We start from the raw sequence: 18,828 nt of genomic DNA, 5'->3' as shown, positions 1-18,828 counted from the left end.
CCAAATAATGTAGTATCAAAAGACGTATAAGTCTCCACAAGAAATTTTATTTAATGCAAAAAGTTTTTTTTTTTAAATCGGACTGGTAGTTCCAGAGATAACGTTGAAACAACAAAACTGTTCAACATAATATATTTACTTGGTGGTAGGGCTTTGTGCAAGCCCGCCTGGGTAGGTACCACCCACTCATCAGATATTCTACCGCCAAATAACAGTACTCTGTATTGTTGTGTTCCGGTTAGAAGGGTGAGTGAGCCAGTGTAATCACAGGCACAAGGGACATAATATCTTAGTTCCCAGGGTTGGTGCATAGGTGATGTAAGGAATGGTTAATATTTCTTACGCCTTTGTCTATGGGCGGTGGTGACCACTTACCACCAGGTGGCCCATATGCTCGTCCGCCAACCAATAACATAAAAAAAAAAAAAACATAATAATAATATTAGCCGATATGTTTGTCAGTACTCCATGATAGACGTAAGTATATCATTCCATACGAGTTTAGATTATTTAAAAAAAAAAACGTTCAAATAAATCATTTAATTTCAGACGAAAATGTTTTTCATGTGCCGGTATTACACATCGTGATATTTGATGACAGTAATGTCTATCGCCCCGTGAGGAGGTTGCTTTGAATTTTTTTTCATTTATTTATTAATTAGCTGTAGCAATATTAGAAAGAGCGAGGTGGATATACATCTATCATTTCGTTAATGTTGCTTTCTTTAATTTAATTTTATGTTATAAAAAATATAATATATGAAAATACAAGAGACATAACTCATATTCCCTCAGGGTCGGATTTAGAGGTTTCGACTTTAGAGGCCCTGAAGAGCAAAGTAGACTTTCCAAAAAAAAAAAATTGTTGTTTAAATAATTGCTTGCGTAACAATTTAGATTATTTTAACAAATTTAGATATAGTAATATAGAAGAATTTTACTTAGATTTTTCTATATCAACATATATTTTATTAAATGGTGTTGAGGAGTATTGTGGCGGCAAAAGCGACAAATCGAATCCTTATCAGAAAACCCTTGGCCCAGTGGTGTTATTCTTCCCTCTATTTTATATATTTTAGTAAATACCTTTGTCCTTGAAACAACTACTGTTGTAAAAATATAAATTGTTATTAAGATTTTATTTTAATACTGTTCGTACCTGTAAATTATCGGTCAGTGTTCAACGGTCTTTACTTATTGGGAGGGTCAGAACTCTCTTCAAGGGTTATCTCCTTTTATACTGAGTTCTTCTTAACGAGTTTTGTATACATTCTTCATTTTTCTTGTACGTGTAATAAAGTTTTAAGGTCTTAAATAAATCAAGTATAATAATTTTCTAGTAACATTCAGTCTGAAATAGGAAGTAACCGTTATACGGATTTTTCTGTTCGTATCTAAGTCAATAGGGTATTTTCGGTAGTGAAAAATAAATTATCAAATTTGTTAAAAAATAAAATATATGTAGAAATATACTTAAATATTTTGATATTAAGTCATAAAAGCGCATTATTAATTTATTATATTAAAATTAAAAGTCGTAATTTTAAGTCTGTACATCACGTGACCTAAAACACGAGCCGCCATGGTGTGACGTCAGATAGGCAAAAACTATCATTTCAATATCATCAGGCACTTTGATAAACAACTTTTCTGGAGTTTTAATGCTAGTATTTGTATATTACACTCCAACGTTAGCGATTGTAATTCAGTATTTTCCCAAATAACAACAAAAACACCAAATATTTATAGCTGTTAACGTTGAATGAGTACCGGTGAAACATACATGATTTTTGTTTTTAACAATCTGACGTCATCAAAATGACTGACAGCGTTTTTGCGGAAATATATAAGGTTTAAATTGAATTGATTTAAATTTATGGCAAGAAAGCGTGTTTATTTAGCCGAAATATATTTTTTTGGTGCGTTTTATTAGGAATTCAACATTTTGAAGTACTTTTTCAAACATAGTAGAATACCCTATTGATGTCATAACTCCAGTACGCATGATATGTTAGAAGGAGATGACAGTGAATAGCAATACGTAGGTCTTAACTGGATATCTCAAATTCAAATCCGAAAATATATAACTGAGGTTTCTTTTGTGTTGTTTATATTATATGCATCTCGTGAAGTTAAATATGGATTAGAAGAGTTCAAGGGTCGGGTGAAATTCAATCACAAATTGTGTATCACAGCATCGCATTGAAGAAACTTCCAGCATTATGATCTAGCATTGACTTATATAGTAATACATGTATCTATATATTGATATCGACGAGAAATTCAATTAAAATACAAATGAAATAAAGATTAATATGTTTTAAAATACGAAACATAAATATTTATGCATTTATGCAATTTCATAATTTATAGATAGATAGATTTTTGAAGAGTAGTGGTTTTTGCTACCAGTACTACTTGTACTGGTAGCAAAAAGTAGCTGTAGAACACAGTCATAAAAATTATTGACTTTTTAATTTTTTATTAGTTTTCTAATATTAATCGAAGTCGAAGATGTTTGAATAAAAACTTACATATCAACAATAATATTACAATTAACTATTCTAATAATTAAACCAACGAACGATATCCTGTTATATCGTAAATGTATATACAAAACAATGATAAAAAATTAATTACAGAGTCCATTTAAGGTATTAAATTTTCATTATCAGATAACATCTTTATAAAAACGTGTGATCCATTAAACATTCGCGGGTCGATAAACTCAATTGAGCTTGTTAATTTTCCAATCTTTACCTAGCATACATAGCAATGTTCAATATAAAGATTGTATCAGTAAATTTGAAGTTTTACTCGCTGGTGTTAAAGAGTAGCTATACGAATATCTTTATATAGATATTCTGTATTAGCTGCTCGTTAAACGCTCTGGTGCTGTGGGTTGTAGGTTCTAGCAGAGGCCTTGCGTGTCCTTGTTCATGGATTGTGCTGTCTGTAATGAGGAGGACGGCAGCTGAAATGGTCTCGCGCTGCCGTACACAGTAGCGAATAATAGCACAGTGCGTTGGGCCTACAATATCTACACCCCATGAGGAGAGCTTCGCTGAGTCACAAGTGGAACACAGCATTGCACATGATCTCGCGGCCTCTCTGATCTGTGCTGAAGACAGCCATCGAAGTGGTTTTAGTGGGTACGAATCCTTCATAACCCGGTTCCTCCATAACCTGAACCCCAGGAGCTTGGATACCTTTTAGAAGGTTTCCACTGCGTAAAAAGCAAAAGCGGAGTATCATGGAGCTCCGTTGCCGTAACTGAAACCACATAATAGCCTAGAAATAAAGTCTCATTGTAACCTTGTTATTATCGCTTTTAAAAATTCAAAATAATCTAATATTCGTTAATGGAACTATCCGGAAAAATCGGATAATCCGGAATAGTTTAATAAACTGACCTAATCGTATCTCAATTCAGATCTGAATTTATATATCCATAACATCTCTACTTATTCCTCAACCAACAAATTTAAGTGCTTTTCAAGGCACGAAAGTTAACACTTATATACTTGGGTATGATCCCAGGACCTTGAGATCTGCGGTCTTATACGCTAGAGGATCGAAACAATTAATAGATACTTAACACATATGGAAACAAAAACAGTTACAGTAACAAAAGTCTGTGGAGATATTTTTTATAACATGTAAACTGACAGCTGTGGGATGACCTGACGCTCAGAGGTCATCACTCCTTACAGACATATTTATATACTACATTATGGTTAATCTTTCTTATAGTACTGTAAGAAATATTAACCATTCCTCGTATTAGCAACGCGCCACCAACCTTGGGTACTAATATGTTCCTCTTGCGCTGGCTCACTCAACCTTCAAACCGGAACACAACGAAACGTTTTATTGCTGTTTGTCCGTAGACTGTATAATGAGTGGGTGGTACCCAAACGGGCTTGCACACCAAGCCATACATAAACATCAAATGTTTGGTTTATTCGTTGTAGAATACTTGAAGCATTAAAAACATTTTTGTTTTTAATTGTATAAGTCATTCGTGTTAAGTAATTTCTTCCAAGCTTATATTCGAAAGTGAGTACAATAAATCAACTTAAAAAGTCAAGGAATTCGTTAATTGCTTAAGGAAAGGGTGATTATAGTTATAAATGTGTAGTCACGTGACTTTATATGTTTCCGGAGAAACAAATAAACTTAATTAATTGACGATTCGCAATCTTAGAAAAAATATTTTTAATTTTTCTTTATTAAAAAATGATAAGTATTATATCTTATATTAGTTAGTTGTTAATTGAGGTTAGATGTAGTTTTGGAAATTTATATTGACTATTTAAACTAATATTATAAGGAGGCAAATTTGTTTGTAGGGGGTGGGTTCTATATTATTTATTTTACTTGAGTATGTGTCTTACTGGGTATAATTAGTATTAATATCATTACATTTTCTTGGTTAAAAAATTGCATGCGAAACCGGAGCGTGTCGTTAGTTTGATATATATATTTTATAAATAATTTCCAATGCCCCAAATTAATTAAGGTATAACTAATATTCCTATTTACCCCTCCTTTTGAGCTTATCACTTGTATTAGTAGCGGGGACGACAATAGCCCAAAGGGTCTAAATCGATCCTGCGACTTTTTACATCGCTAGGCGGCCCTTTAACCATTGCGATATTGACGCTTGATATGTTTTCCTTGCAAAATCAAATTCAAGAGCAGCAGTGGTTCATATGTAGATATTCTTTAGTATAATTTTATATATAAACATTAACATTAAAACACATAGACTGCCTCGTTGGTCTAATGGCTCGATACAAGGTCGCAGATCTCGAGGGTCGGATAGATAGAAAGTTTATGAGATTTTCTGTAACCGCCCAGAGCTTGGAAGTTGTAATTGTGTAATCTCGCGTGCCTCGGTAAGTACGTAACGATGGGCCTCTGTTTGAACTCTTTTCAGTCGTGTGGAATTCGCCGCCCCGTATCCTGAGTGACTGAAATCGGTCAGGACGAGATCATCATCAACTATTATATTATTCCAGTTTGAACCTGGAGTGAACTAGTTTAATTGGAGCCAAGGGAACACCACACATTAAAACTTACAAGTCGACTGCGCTTAGATTATGAAACGAGCTGTTTACAAATCTATCATTGCCAATGTCTAGTATCAGTGACGGTGATTTCCGATTCCAACGCAATTTTCACGTTTGCCTTCCGAAAAAAATAAAAAAATAACGCAAACTTTTTGTTTCGAAATGATATAATTTAAAAATACGAAACAAAGTATACGTTTCTCATAACTTATCGTGGGAAAGGGTCTGAGTTAATCATAAAATACATAATAAAAATGTTATTACCACATTTATAATATTTAATTCAATTATTACAATAGCACATTCCTTCGGACTAAAACCCTGTTGACAGAAAACCGTCGTCCATGCCGTTGCACTATTAAAAAACATACATATAAGTATGACCTACCGTAATGCAGATCGGGTTATTATAGTCACCATGTTCGGTTAAACGTAGGGAAAATATGAAAAAAATAAACGACAGGTGCGCGTCTGCATATACAGGCTGTTCATAAAACGCATCCGTATGAGCAATTATTGTTTTAATCGGTATAATAAATCGAACCTTATACAGCTTAGCTAGCGACACAATGATTTTGCGTTCCTCATTATTAACTTATTGTGGGAATTAAATTAATCGCTTTTGTTATTTTTTTTTTTTACTTATTATATAATATGTCCAGCCATCAATTTATAATAAATAAAATATCATTTAGTTTTAAATATAAATAGTTGAATATTTGATTTTTAATAAATGAAATATATTTAAACCGGAACTAAACAATTTTAAACCAAATAATTTTAAATCAAGTACACTGATATAAGCTAACATAAAGCGTACTAGCGAGTATACTATATGTATATCTAATATCAAGCATTCCTTATATCGCTAATGCATCGTCAACCCTTCGAACTAAAATATTATATCCCTTGTGCCTGTAGTTACTGGTTTTCCCGTCCGTTATATCGAAACACAACAATAGTAAGTATTGCTGTTGGGCGGAATATCTGACATGTGTGTTACCTACCCACGCGGATTTACACAAGACCCCAACAGCGAGAAAATAATAATAATTAATAATAAGGTAGGGCTTTGTGAGGGTATAGCAGGCCTGGCGACAGTGGAGGCTATCCGTCCCCACTTGAGTCGTTGGGTGGAACGAAGACACGGCACACTCTCATTCAGGCTGACGCAGGTGCTTACCGGGCACGGCTGCTTCGGTTTGTCCAGCGTAAAAAAAAGGGCTTTGTGAGGGTATCTAAAGCATGGAAAATAAGTTTTCATTTTTCTGAAAAGTAAAAGGCCGAATCCGAATACTGTATTTATTTATTTATTTAAAAATATATTTTTAGGTAATATATATTTCATAATATTTTGCTCTTTATGATTTTGTGAAACAAGTGAAACCTTAAAAAATATATGATATACAAATTAAACTTTTTATCATGAGCCATGGAGAAATGTTATTTAAATTATTGCAAGATTTTATACTGTAACTAGAATTTTTTAGGTTGAAATCGAAAAGATTATCAATATAAAAGTAAATCTTTAATGCCTCGAATAACGTTACAGTAAAATCATTAATAAAAATGATTTTAATAAAAACGTATAAATAAAAGCTTAAATGATCATTTAAATTAAAGCATCAATAGATCCAGTCATATCATGTCTTGTAGACGAAACCACAAACAAAAATCGCGATTGATACAAAATAATAGTCGCTTTATCAAAACCAGAACAGCCTATGTAAGAAACAGGTGTACCCTCGCGTGCCTCAAACAAAGGATGAGTCGATATCCTAAATTGCCTTAATAACCTCCTTGAATTTCATCGTATCAGACGATTGCAATGTACCAGCTGCAAAACGGTATTAAGATGTATTTAAAACTTGTTTTTTTTGACAAAGTAAAAGATTGTATCGATATGTGTAACAAATTTTGAATGATAAACCCTTTTGTTATTAATCGTTTAATGACTATTACACATTTAAAGTTTATTTACCTCATATGTATATACGAATAATCAGTTTCATTTCTAGACTTTTTAATCAGTACGAGATCTTGTGTGAGAAGAACCGCCACTAACAACCAGTAAGGTTTTATTGGTTTATGTTCAATTTATGAAGAGCGAGTTGGTGTAATAAAATCCGCAAATAAAGCCCAGTATGGCGTTATGAATGTACACTATCATGAATGTAAGGCCAATGCCTCGGTGCCTTTAATAATTGTGAGCGAAAGTCGTTTGTCCACAGAGCTAATTACCTTTTTATGACTTTTAATTTTGCTAGCAGGCATAGATTATGTGGGAAACAGATATGAACGTTTCATTTGCAATAGATCTTCGAATATCTCTCAACAGTTAGGAAAGACCTGATAAGACTGAAAGGAACTCAGCGGGAACCACTTACGGTCGGAGACCTTTTTTGCGCTATAGATGGCAGTGATTAAGAAAGGTTTATTTTTAGTGTTGTCACAAAAACAAAAAAATCTTATACAATATGAAAAATTGAATACCGTTGTTTTATATTATGGTTTATATGATGCTTCAAAAGTTTATTGATTTAAGATGCTGTTGAAACAGGGTAAGGACCAAGAGTTTTGAAGTTAGCGGTGACAGCGCTGTGTCCAAGAGAGCCTATGGTCCTGCGCTTGATCTCAGTTCGTATTGTTATTCCATCGGGCTATAAGAGTGGCTATACAGAAACAGTACACCTGTGGTAATGCCATGTGCAGCTGTTTCGTTGCCGTCGAGAATGGACGCCGCGAACGAATTCGGTTAGCTGGATATAATGACTATCATAATCATATTAAGAACACGTTCAACGACCATTTATTATAAACAATACATTAAACAGTTAATAACCTTCAATTATAGTAATTCCTAATCATTTTATTGACGTATTACAACGATCCGTTCAGCTGACAACCCCGGCACCTGCTAAGGGCGGAATGTTTACAAAAAAAAAAATATTCAAAGACCATAAATAAGGAAAAAACCTTAGTTTTTTCTTTAGATTGTTAACTAAGGTGTTACGAGAATTATTATCTTAATTAGGCATTTTTTAGATTTCTTATTCGTGCAGATGTTTCTATACAAATGATTATTCATAAATATTTTTAGAAAAATGTTACGTAAAATATAGTAAATTAAAAAAAATAAAATTACATTATTTACATACAATCTATCTGGTTATATCGGATAGATAATATTTGTTACAGAAGGATTATATTGGAGATGAAGTGACGCTCACTTCATATATTGACTTCATTATTATTTTTTTAGACGAACTTAAAAAAATAAAAAAAAACCTGTAACAAATTTTTTAGCATTTATTTTACAGTTACTAGATATTTTTTAAGTAACAACTAAGTAAGTAAGTTAGTTAGATTTTAAACTAATTGATGTCTATTGTTTAACCCATATTTAAAAAAATAAATAAAAAAAAAGTTCAAGAATACACTTTATTAGAAATATCTGGCGTAAAAAAACACAGATACAATACCGAAATTAAAAAGACAAAAAAAGAGAAATAACTTTACAAATCCACCAATCGCGAGGCGATAGCTCAGAGAAAAAAATATCAATAAAGCCACAAATAAAATGAATAGTTCAAATTAAACCGCAATTTTACATTAACAGTAGATTTAAGGAGGAAGCCACAGATATAATAAAATGTCATTATGATATATACGTAGAAGATAACTCACTGTCTGTTTATGAAAAAAAAAGCAGAATAAATCGATCGCGATTCTTATTTTAAATTTTAACCGTTAGAGAAGTTTATATATTTGACGAGTTTTTTTAATATTTTTATTTTTAAACGGTGGTTTAATATTTATTTACCAATGAGCGTTTGAAGAGCCGAGATGACCCAGTGATTAGAACTTGTACATCTTAACCGATGATTTCGGGTTCAAACCCAGGCGAGCACCACAGAATTTTCATGCGCTTAATTTGTGTTTCTAATTCATCTCGTGCTTGGGGACGATGGAAACTATCGTTAGGAAACCTGCATTTGTCTATTTTCAACGATTCTGCCACATGTGAATCCTACAACCCAGCATTGGAGCAACATGGTGGAATATGCTCCTAACCTTTTCCTAAAAGGGAGAGGAGGCCCAGCAGTAGGAAATTTACAGGCGTTTACTATACACTTAAGACAACTGTCGGTTTTGCTTCTATACTTTGGATACATCAATATAATATCATTTTTAGTCCATAAACAGCTTCCATAATTAAATAACGACTCCGTGTTGAAGCTCAACGATAAACAATTTGATTGAAACACACTTTGTTATTGTATATTATTAATTCATCAAAAAATCAATTAAAAAAAATTAACATAATTAAATAGATATCTATGCTCGGACATTCTACCGTCGAGTTATTTTGTAATTATCGTGTTCCGGTATGAACGGTTAGCCAGTGTAATTATAGGTAGTTGTTTTTATAGTCCGTTAATATTTAACAAAGGGCAAAGGCTTTTAAGGAGATGAATTCGAAGCGTAGAGCTGCGGATTGGCGGATGAATCCTAGAATTTCAGCAATATTTTCTGTTTTTTATTTTTATTTTATATTTAATGAAAAGTTTTGGATGTATGGATGTCTGTCAATCACGCCAGAACGGTGGAACAAATTTTAATGAAAATTTGCACAGAGATAGATTATAGTTTGGAATGGATCATAGGTTACTTTTGTCAAAATGTACCAAACACCTATAAGACAACCCCCCTTACCAACGATGGTCGAGCCGTGGGCGGAAACTTATATCGTATGAGTAGATAAAGCGCATTAGTAATGTTCAATTTTACTTGATCAAAAATCAATTACGTGGAATCCATATTGAAAATTAATCAATCTAAGTTAAAAGGCGAAAAGTATTTATTTAATCGATTATTATTTCTTTAATTGATTTAGTAATATATAATATAATTTTTTGAGATTGTGTGATTTTTTTGAGGGGTTAAATGCCTTACTAGATTTGTAATAAATATATTTTAATTTTTTCAATTCTATCTCAACGACGATCAAAATAGGTGATAAATTCAGATGACCTAAAATGTAGACCGTAATTAAATTAATTAAAAATTATACAAACATAATTCTCGTATCATGACAGAGAGTTAAATTATCGCAAAAAAATAAGATTTGTCCCCTTTTTCAAGATGGCGGAGACAGTTCACAAGATATCTTGCTCGACGATTTCAAGCTAAGCATATCTGAGCCTCCCCTACAAAATTTGTAAAAATTAACCTTCTCAGTCCTCTCGAATTTTGAATTATATTATAATAGTTGGAATTTTAGATCAATAGCAGTCGATCGAGTACAACTTATTTGAAATTATCAATTGATATGATTGTGTTGAAATTTTTAGTTCGGTAAAGATTTCCCACTGAATTCACTTTTAAATATATTCAAGTTAAGTACATTATATATTTAATAAATGTATTATATAATGTACAACAATTTATCACGATAATAATATCTATTAATCTCTAATAAAAAATTTAATAGCTAGTAATCCTAATTATAATTGTATGATTTAGACGCAAAAAATACAAAATGTATTATTTAAATACGGAATTATTATACACTATAGATAAAAAGTAAAAAAATATATATATTGCTACTGGGAAAAAACGTAAACATATTAAGTCGTACTTTGTAAAACACTGACATTTAAGTAATCGTACAGTACAAATATTTTTCCGGTGGTCTCACCTATTCTGGAGACATTAACAATAAATGATAGTGCGAGTACGCTTGCAAAACATTACCTTTTAAAGGAACTCATAAAATAACCATTTTGAACCATAAATCTATGTATTAAGGTGCAGTTTAAATCTCGTTCAGTTGCAGATGTGAGCGCGTAGCACCTGCCAATCTCTGCCCGCGCGCAGGTGACCGCGTTGTTTATGTTTTTTTCACCCCTAGCTGCAAGATGGCGGCGGCTTCGATGCTTAAACGATAATGACCTGCCTCGATGGTAACATTTTAATGTTGCTTTAATCGTAATGGTATTTTTTAATCATGTTTGTATCTAATCAAAAGGTTTTAAGTAAAAAAAAAACCAACTGAATAATAAAACGGTCAAAGGCGAGTCGAACCGCGGTTTAATAGTTTCGAATACTTTCAGGTTAACATATGATCACTCACAAAGGCGCTAAATTAATATTTTTTTCATAATAAACACAACAAAAATAACCTAATTTGCAATTTTTTTTGCTGTCCTTATACTTAGTCGTCTCACGCACACAAATATAATGCACGAGCGTCCCTCACTCATACTAAAGCACATGATTATAATTTAACGTGGAAGGGCGCGTCTTCATGACTGAATACAGTTTGTTTTTGCTTAGTGTAACGGAATAACGACTATAATTTTAAGCATATATACATATAACATACTTGATTTACTACAGACTATACCTACCAAAAATTTAAATGTACTTCATTCAAATAATCTCACAAGTAATTATAAATTGTCATTTGACATCTGATTATTGTGGTGCTCCGCTTGGTGCAATCTTGGCCAAGAGTGGTCCATCTCAACTTATACAAGGAATAAGTCTGATTGTATCGTGCCAGTTAAAATGGGTCCAAAATGATATAACTTTACCATCATCAGTAATGGACCATTACTTTGAACTATAAATATAAATAGCCTTCAAATAGCCTTCAAATAGCCTTGATATTTTTTAAGACTAAATGGATACCTGTTCACATTTAAGCCAGAGTATGACAGTTGCGCCTGGCCTTCTCAGCTGCCCTTCGCTTTCTTTCTGCTCGTCTAGCACTTCGCTGTGACGACGACCTGTTTTCAGCCAAACTTCGATTGCCCTGCAACAATATTAATATTTTTACAAACTAAGTTTGGTAAGAGACATTTGTGTAAAAATACAACTTCTATAAAATATCAAAGAACCATTTGAAACGATAAAAGGATATCTTATGAACAAAATTAGGAGCGAAAAATGGTATACTACGGTATATTATTATATATACTAAAAGGAGGTGATGAAATTGTCGAAATATAAAAAAAAACTTTAGTTCTTTTTTAATCTATATCTATATCTATACATGTAATAAAATTTGAGTGTCTGTTTGTAACATTAAAATAACCGCTTTTTACTAAATGCATATTTATGTACACACGGTACATATACCAAAATAACATTTTGGTTCAATTTTTGTTTGACTGTCTGTCTGTTTGTTCCGGATAATCTCTGGAACGGCTCGACTTGAAGGGAATGTAGCTGATGTAATAAGGAGTAACTTAGGCTACAACAATAACTTTTTTGTTAAATTTAAACACATACGAAGGCGCAGGTACAGCTAGTGTGCAATTCAATATCATACGACTTTTCAATTTCCAACCATTACGTATGATGAAAATAAAATCGAAATCTTCAATTCGATGTAATCAAACTAAACCAAAAAATATTCAATCTTAACACAAAATTGGTATAAATAAAGACAAAATGATTTCATCTTCATTTCATAAAGAGAAATAAGTCATCACAAAATTTAAAATGCCTCGAAATGCAATGATAAAATTATACAGTTCTGGATTTATGGTCGTTTTGGATAACAGTTTGAGTTCTGCACGAGGAACAGACAGTTGTTACCACATAAACCTAATACCTAGGTACGAAACTCATTAGCAAGCATGATCCGTTTCTTTTGTGTACAATCCCTGAAGTGGTTCTTTAAAAGTCGTTAAAGAGCACTTGAATTAAGTCTACGAGAGAGCGCAATACAAGACGCAGGCGTCTACGAACAGGCAATACTTGATGCAGTATTCATTAAAATAATACAAAGGAATAACTGTTTTATGACGTCTATATAAAACTTATATTCGTGTGTACTATAATAAGATTTGGTTCGTTATTCGAACTTCCAAATCCGTTTTGGTTTTTCTTTTGAAACTATTTAAAGATAAATATAAAATAACAGTTACGTTCCAATAATTCTGAGAAAGACTTAAGTATAATGGCAGCTGTTACCATCGCGTATTTTTATTGACCACAATAAAATAGACAAGTAGTCATTAAAGTAGTAATCGGTCAAGTGATGGTATGTTAAGGTCACCATTAAAAACGAATAAAAAACATAACTGATTGATCTTATCTTTTGTTTGAAATTAGGTCTCCAATAAAAATACTTTTATTTAAGACCCAACATCCTAAACATAAAATGGTGCGATTAGTGTATTTGTCGGAAAGATATTCTAGAAACTGAATTATTATATAGTATATATGTTATTGTTTTTTTTTTACCAATGAGAGGGTACATTTAGATTTTAAGGTTTGCTTAAAAAACTTAGATCCCGATAGAGGATTTCATATCTTGACTCATAATTCCATATTTCAGTTCAATTGATGAATATTAAGAAATATTTTTTAGGAAATACACACAGATATACACTTTCGCAGTATCGTTAGGAGGAAAACGTCTACGTGACCGCAATGATAAATCAATAAACAATAACTAAGGAGTTCGTTATAAAAACCGATTGCTAAAGACGAATATTCAGTGCTCCGGTAGACATTAAAAAAAAAACAACAGGACAACGACCCCGCTTACATCATGGCAAGAAAAAATGGCATTAGTGTGAAGTAAATTCGCTCGAATTTCCATATTGCGAATTTATTTATTTAGATTTTTTTGCCTTTTTTGTAAAACATGTAATCCTTTTTTTACTGCATTGCCTCTATTCCTATTTTCCTCTTCAACCAAGCGTAAAGATTTTAAGTAGTGGATGCAATAGTCCAAGAAGTGATGGTCGAAATTGAGATCTCATATGTTAATATACAATATATTGCGGGCTGTAGAGTTTAACTATTGATATTAATGAATTATTTGCTTTTTTTCATTAGTCATGGAAAGGGCCATCTGATAGTAAACAGTCAGCACGATTAACATTAGCTATATTTAACCATTTCTAATATCGTCAATGTTGATAAAATGTTTAAGTGTCAATATTATAACTGTGGATGTAACTACGTACATCTGTGCCCCTTAGCATAATTGTAATAATAAAAAAATAAAAAAGTTGCCTTTTTAACCGGCCAGTAACTTTCTAGTCTAGTTACCCTGCTTTGGTCTCCATTTATCATCCAACTCCAATTCTGTGTGTCAATCTTTACATCTGCCATCTTGACTTTCCATTTAATCATTAACAGCCTGTAAATTACCCACTGCTGGGCTAAGGCCTCCACTACCTTTGAGGAGAAAGATTTTGGAGCATATTCCACCACGCTGCTCTAATGATGATGAATGATGACGTAATTAGATTAAATTTATATTTGTATGTATGATAGTCTCAAATCCACAATCATTTAATCAACATATTAATATGTAAAATAAACGGCTGCTGGCGGGTCCGTTTCTCATCTCCCTTGCATAAAATCCCAGCTTTGACTTTGGCAATTGTCAATAAAACCATTCATTTACGCTTTTGTTCCGTGATTTAGTTCATTCGTCTTTTGAAAGGCGAAAGAGGAAATAAGTACGATTTCGGCCGTCGTTCCCAGAGTTTCAACTAAACGTTTTCAATTAAAGTGACGTATATTGATTATGAGAAGAATAAATCAATGTTCTTATTTAGATCATGACATTGTGTTCAATTATATCATTTATTTTCAACTTCCCGTTTGGGAGTTATTGTAATCGGTCCGATTTTCGGAAGTCATTGACAAATCTTCAAGACTTGAGACGCACCGAGTTCGATCTTGCGTTTTTTTTTTTAAATAGTTAGACGGACAAAGGGGACATCTGACGTTAAATGGTCACGTCCGCTTGTTGATACTGCCGTTGGTGCTGTCACCTTAATGTTCTAACCACAATATCTAAGATGTTATATTGTTTGTGCTTGCTACACTTTGCTAATTACACTAGATCACTGGCTTTAGGTGCAGATTAACTAATGACTAGAGCCCAGACGGGCTTGCAAAAAACCCTACACCAGTGTGATAAAAGATGAATTTAATAGTCAACAATGATTGGCTGTTGATGTCCACAATTGGGCAACGAACTTTTCTGCTGAAAAGGTAATATTAGAGGGGCAGGGTAGGTAAAATGTTTTCCTGTACAACATTTTATTAAATTATAATATCACGGCTTTGGTAGTATCACTGCGCGATGAGCTACCGGGGTCGTAGAATTACTAATAGTATAATCAAAATTAGAATAAAGTTCAATCAAAATTATAATACACGCCTTTGTCATGAGAGTCCGGATATAGAGAATGCCCTTGTGAACATACTTGTCTCTCTTTATGACAGCCGTGACTTGTAATACTTCAGGAAGACATCATAATATTTATGTAACATTTATAACGCCTCTTGGGATTTTTTGTTAAATATAATTAATCAATTATTATTACACAAATGACACAATTGAAATGGTACACGTGAATGGGCCAAATTACCACAGTTATCGGGCGATATAAAATTAATTAGTTGCGACAGTGTTCGTCAACCTTTTTCAAATTAATTATAGTACAAGTTCAATTATTCACAATACGACTTGTACAAATGTAACTGTTTGTTTTTGTGTTTCTAAATATTTATATTAAACATCAGTGACGTGTAATATTTTCATAGGACTCCATTAACAATATCTTTCTAAAAAAATATTCAGACACATAAGTATACGATGAAAAATCTATAAACATTGAACGCTATTAGTCTCAAAAATAGACATTACGATAAGTTCTTAAATTCTAAAGCTTAAAGTTCAATCAAGGTAATTTCAAGAAGATAAGTAATTCATTACTTTTATACTGCAGGATACATTATTTTAGATAAGTATCTATTAATTCTCAAACAAAATCGAACGTAAAATTGACTTTATAAATTGACGAAATTTGTCAAATCAAATAGTACATTAGTCAATGGTTGTCAGCCTCTGGTTTTAGTCATGAAGTCATTCATTGGCCGCCTAATGAACCGCTTCCTGTCTTAATCAACGAACGAGACTTGTGGTCGTATCTCAGGAACTCGAGAAGGGACCGCTAATTGTAACAATCGGGTTTACTTTGCGAATTATTATTTAATATCGATAATTTATTTTCTCCTAATTGTTCAGCTTATTGTAATCAATAGTAGTCTTGTTACCCTGTTACATTACATACATACTTTAGCAGCCTGTAAATTTCCCAATGCTGGACTAAGGTCTCCTCTCCCTTTTGAGGAGATGGTTTGCAGCATATTCCACCACGCTGCTCCAATGCGGGTTGGCGGTAAACACATGTGGCAGAATTTCGTTGAAATTAGACACATGCAGGTTTCCTCACGATGTTTTCCTTCACCGCCGAGCACGAGATGAATTGTAAACACAAATTAAGCACATGAAAGTTCAGTGGTGCTTGCCTGGGTTTGAACCCGAAATCATCGGTTAAGATGCACGCGGTCTAACCACTGAGCACCTCAAGTTAAGCGCCAATCGCCCATGGAGATTTGTAGAACTGTCAAAGCTGGCTTTGCAGTAACTATTCATCCGCCTTTCGAATAGTCCATATTAATTAGAAGTACACACGAGGAAACGCAGTACGTGGAACTTAGTTCCGTAGTTTGTATGCACCAATACCACATTAGGAATATTATTTTCAACCATTTTTGAATAAATTTAAAATTTTAAAACACGCTTACAGGCCACTAAGCCATTTTTTGCCTTCTAGGTCCAACACACTGGAGCGTGGGCATTCCCATTTCCATTTCAAGGTGAATTAGTCATAAGTAAATAGTAAAGGGCATCCGTAGGTTCATTTACGCTTTGGAATGCATCACACATTTCCGTCCGTTCCATTTTTATCCTTATTACTAATACGGTTAGGTCGATACTGTGTTAAAGAATTTTCTTTGAAGAATTAATTGGTTGTTACGCTGATCTACCAGCTTTAACGTACTCCATGACAATCTAAATACTAAGGCGTACGGTATGTCCAAAAAAAAAACACAAAACATTTGTCAAGTTTTAAATGCGTTATAGATTTATATGCAGAATGTCCCAATGAGCTAAAGATGATCTATGTCCTGATATCTTAAGCTCAGTATATATACATACGTGAACAAAAGTACTATAAGTCATAATTTTCGCAATATTCTGACTTTTTCAAGTCTTCGTCGGAACATGTAATGGATTATTATCGTTTATCATGACCTGTCGTCACCTGCAGTATAATCGCTGGTTTATGGAACACCTGTGTATAACATTTAAAGGAGTAATTTATTAATTCGCAAGAATAGACAATGTCTTTATTTTTGTTTTATGTTTGTATCTTCACAGAAATGTTGTGGTGCCTTTGGTGTATCTATTTTAATCAGTAATTTTTAATCATCGGACACATATAGCAGCATGTTGCTGCGCCAGCTCCGTTTTCGGTCCTGTCACCAAGTCGTGAAGGTAAAGAGAGAGTCCGTATTTGCGTTCTTGCTTGTGGTAAACTTGGTTGGGACAGACTTGAGTCATAAATTATTAGAAGCCAAATTATAAATTCCTCTCTTTAATAAAACAATTTAATATCAAAACCGCATGAAGTTTATATATCGATTCGAATACTATGCACATCGAGTTAACTTTGTTCGAGTTTATTTAAATTACCGACTCGTGTAAGAATACTTTTATTTTCCACAAAAGCATTTCCCACATAAATCTCGCACTGATTGACGTCCATTTAAAACCTTTTTTACAATAATTAATGTTTTAATAATTTACGCTAAACATCAACCGATCTCATATTAAATTTAAATAATGGTTTCGAATTCGATTAATTTCGTTGCGTTTTTGTATATGGCCAGATATAAGATTACGTAATAATAATGATAACAAAAACACATGTTACAATATACCGAGTATTGAAAATTACAGAACAGAACATTAAGCAACAAAAACTTAAAGACAGGTCGTTGACTTCGCGGCCTAAGTTTATAGACAAAAAATAATTATATCATAGGTCTGCTTGCAATGTTAATTTAACGACTGGAGAAAGTGCAAATGTGCCTTAATGCAATCACATAAGATTCAAAATGTTTTGAGCTCGTTGTCCATAGTTCTGGTCGAGATTGTCACATGTGACGACTTGTCAAGTCGAGGTGGGGGATAATTAATGATCTGTCAGTGTCACCTACTGAAGGTGGACGGTAGAAACGAGGCGTGGTACCACGTAATGAATATAACATGTTTATTGTTAGAAGCTTAAACACACAGAACGTTTTGACCCTAACTGGTATTTGTTTAACAAGTGGTAATTACTTTTATTCGAATCGTTTGCATACAAAGAATATTCCAAGTTTTTTTCTTTTGAATATGATTATTCGGTTCGTTTTTTAATATAGATATGGAGTTCAAGCGGTTGTTGTAAACTTGTTTGTAAACATATAAAAAATGAATATGATGTTTATGTATGCAACTTACTTTGAAGTAAAATTGATGTAAGGAAATATGCATTTTAATGGTACGTCCATCATTATTAACTTAGGGAGCCAAACAATATAAAAAAACAGTAATACTTAATATTGATGTGTTACGGTTTCAACGTTGGGTGAGCCAGTGTAACTGTAGCACATGCAATGTTAATGACGTTGAATATTTCTTAGAGCACCAATATATACAGGCGGTGGTGACCAATAACCAGTCAAAGAAGTAAAATAAAGTACATTTGTCTCACTGTTTGCTTTAAGGCTTTCACTCGTCTTTAAAAAAAAACTATTCAAGTTTAATCTACCATTCTGTTCCAATACGGGAGCGTAATTTTCGGTCAAGATTTGT

At 32.9% G+C, this 18,828-nt stretch overlaps 1 protein-coding gene across 2 annotated transcripts in view; it reads right to left on the bottom strand.

The window, feature by feature from the left end:
• LOC113395765 (tRNA dimethylallyltransferase) overlaps nt 1-18,828 on the bottom strand; it is a 249,494-nt gene that overhangs the window by 31,074 nt on the left and 199,592 nt on the right. For both annotated transcript variants that reach the window (XM_026633441.2, XM_064217279.1), the window contains exon 4: nt 11,772-11,895. In XM_026633441.2, the coding sequence (XP_026489226.2) occupies nt 11,772-11,895 (124 nt within the window). The remainder of the gene's footprint in view (nt 1-11,771; nt 11,896-18,828) is intronic.

This window comes from Vanessa tameamea, chromosome 16 (genome assembly GCF_037043105.1).
Source record: "Vanessa tameamea isolate UH-Manoa-2023 chromosome 16, ilVanTame1 primary haplotype, whole genome shotgun sequence".
Taxonomy (NCBI): domain Eukaryota; kingdom Metazoa; phylum Arthropoda; class Insecta; order Lepidoptera; family Nymphalidae; genus Vanessa; species Vanessa tameamea.
This window is presented reverse-complemented; position numbering and strand designations above follow the sequence as displayed.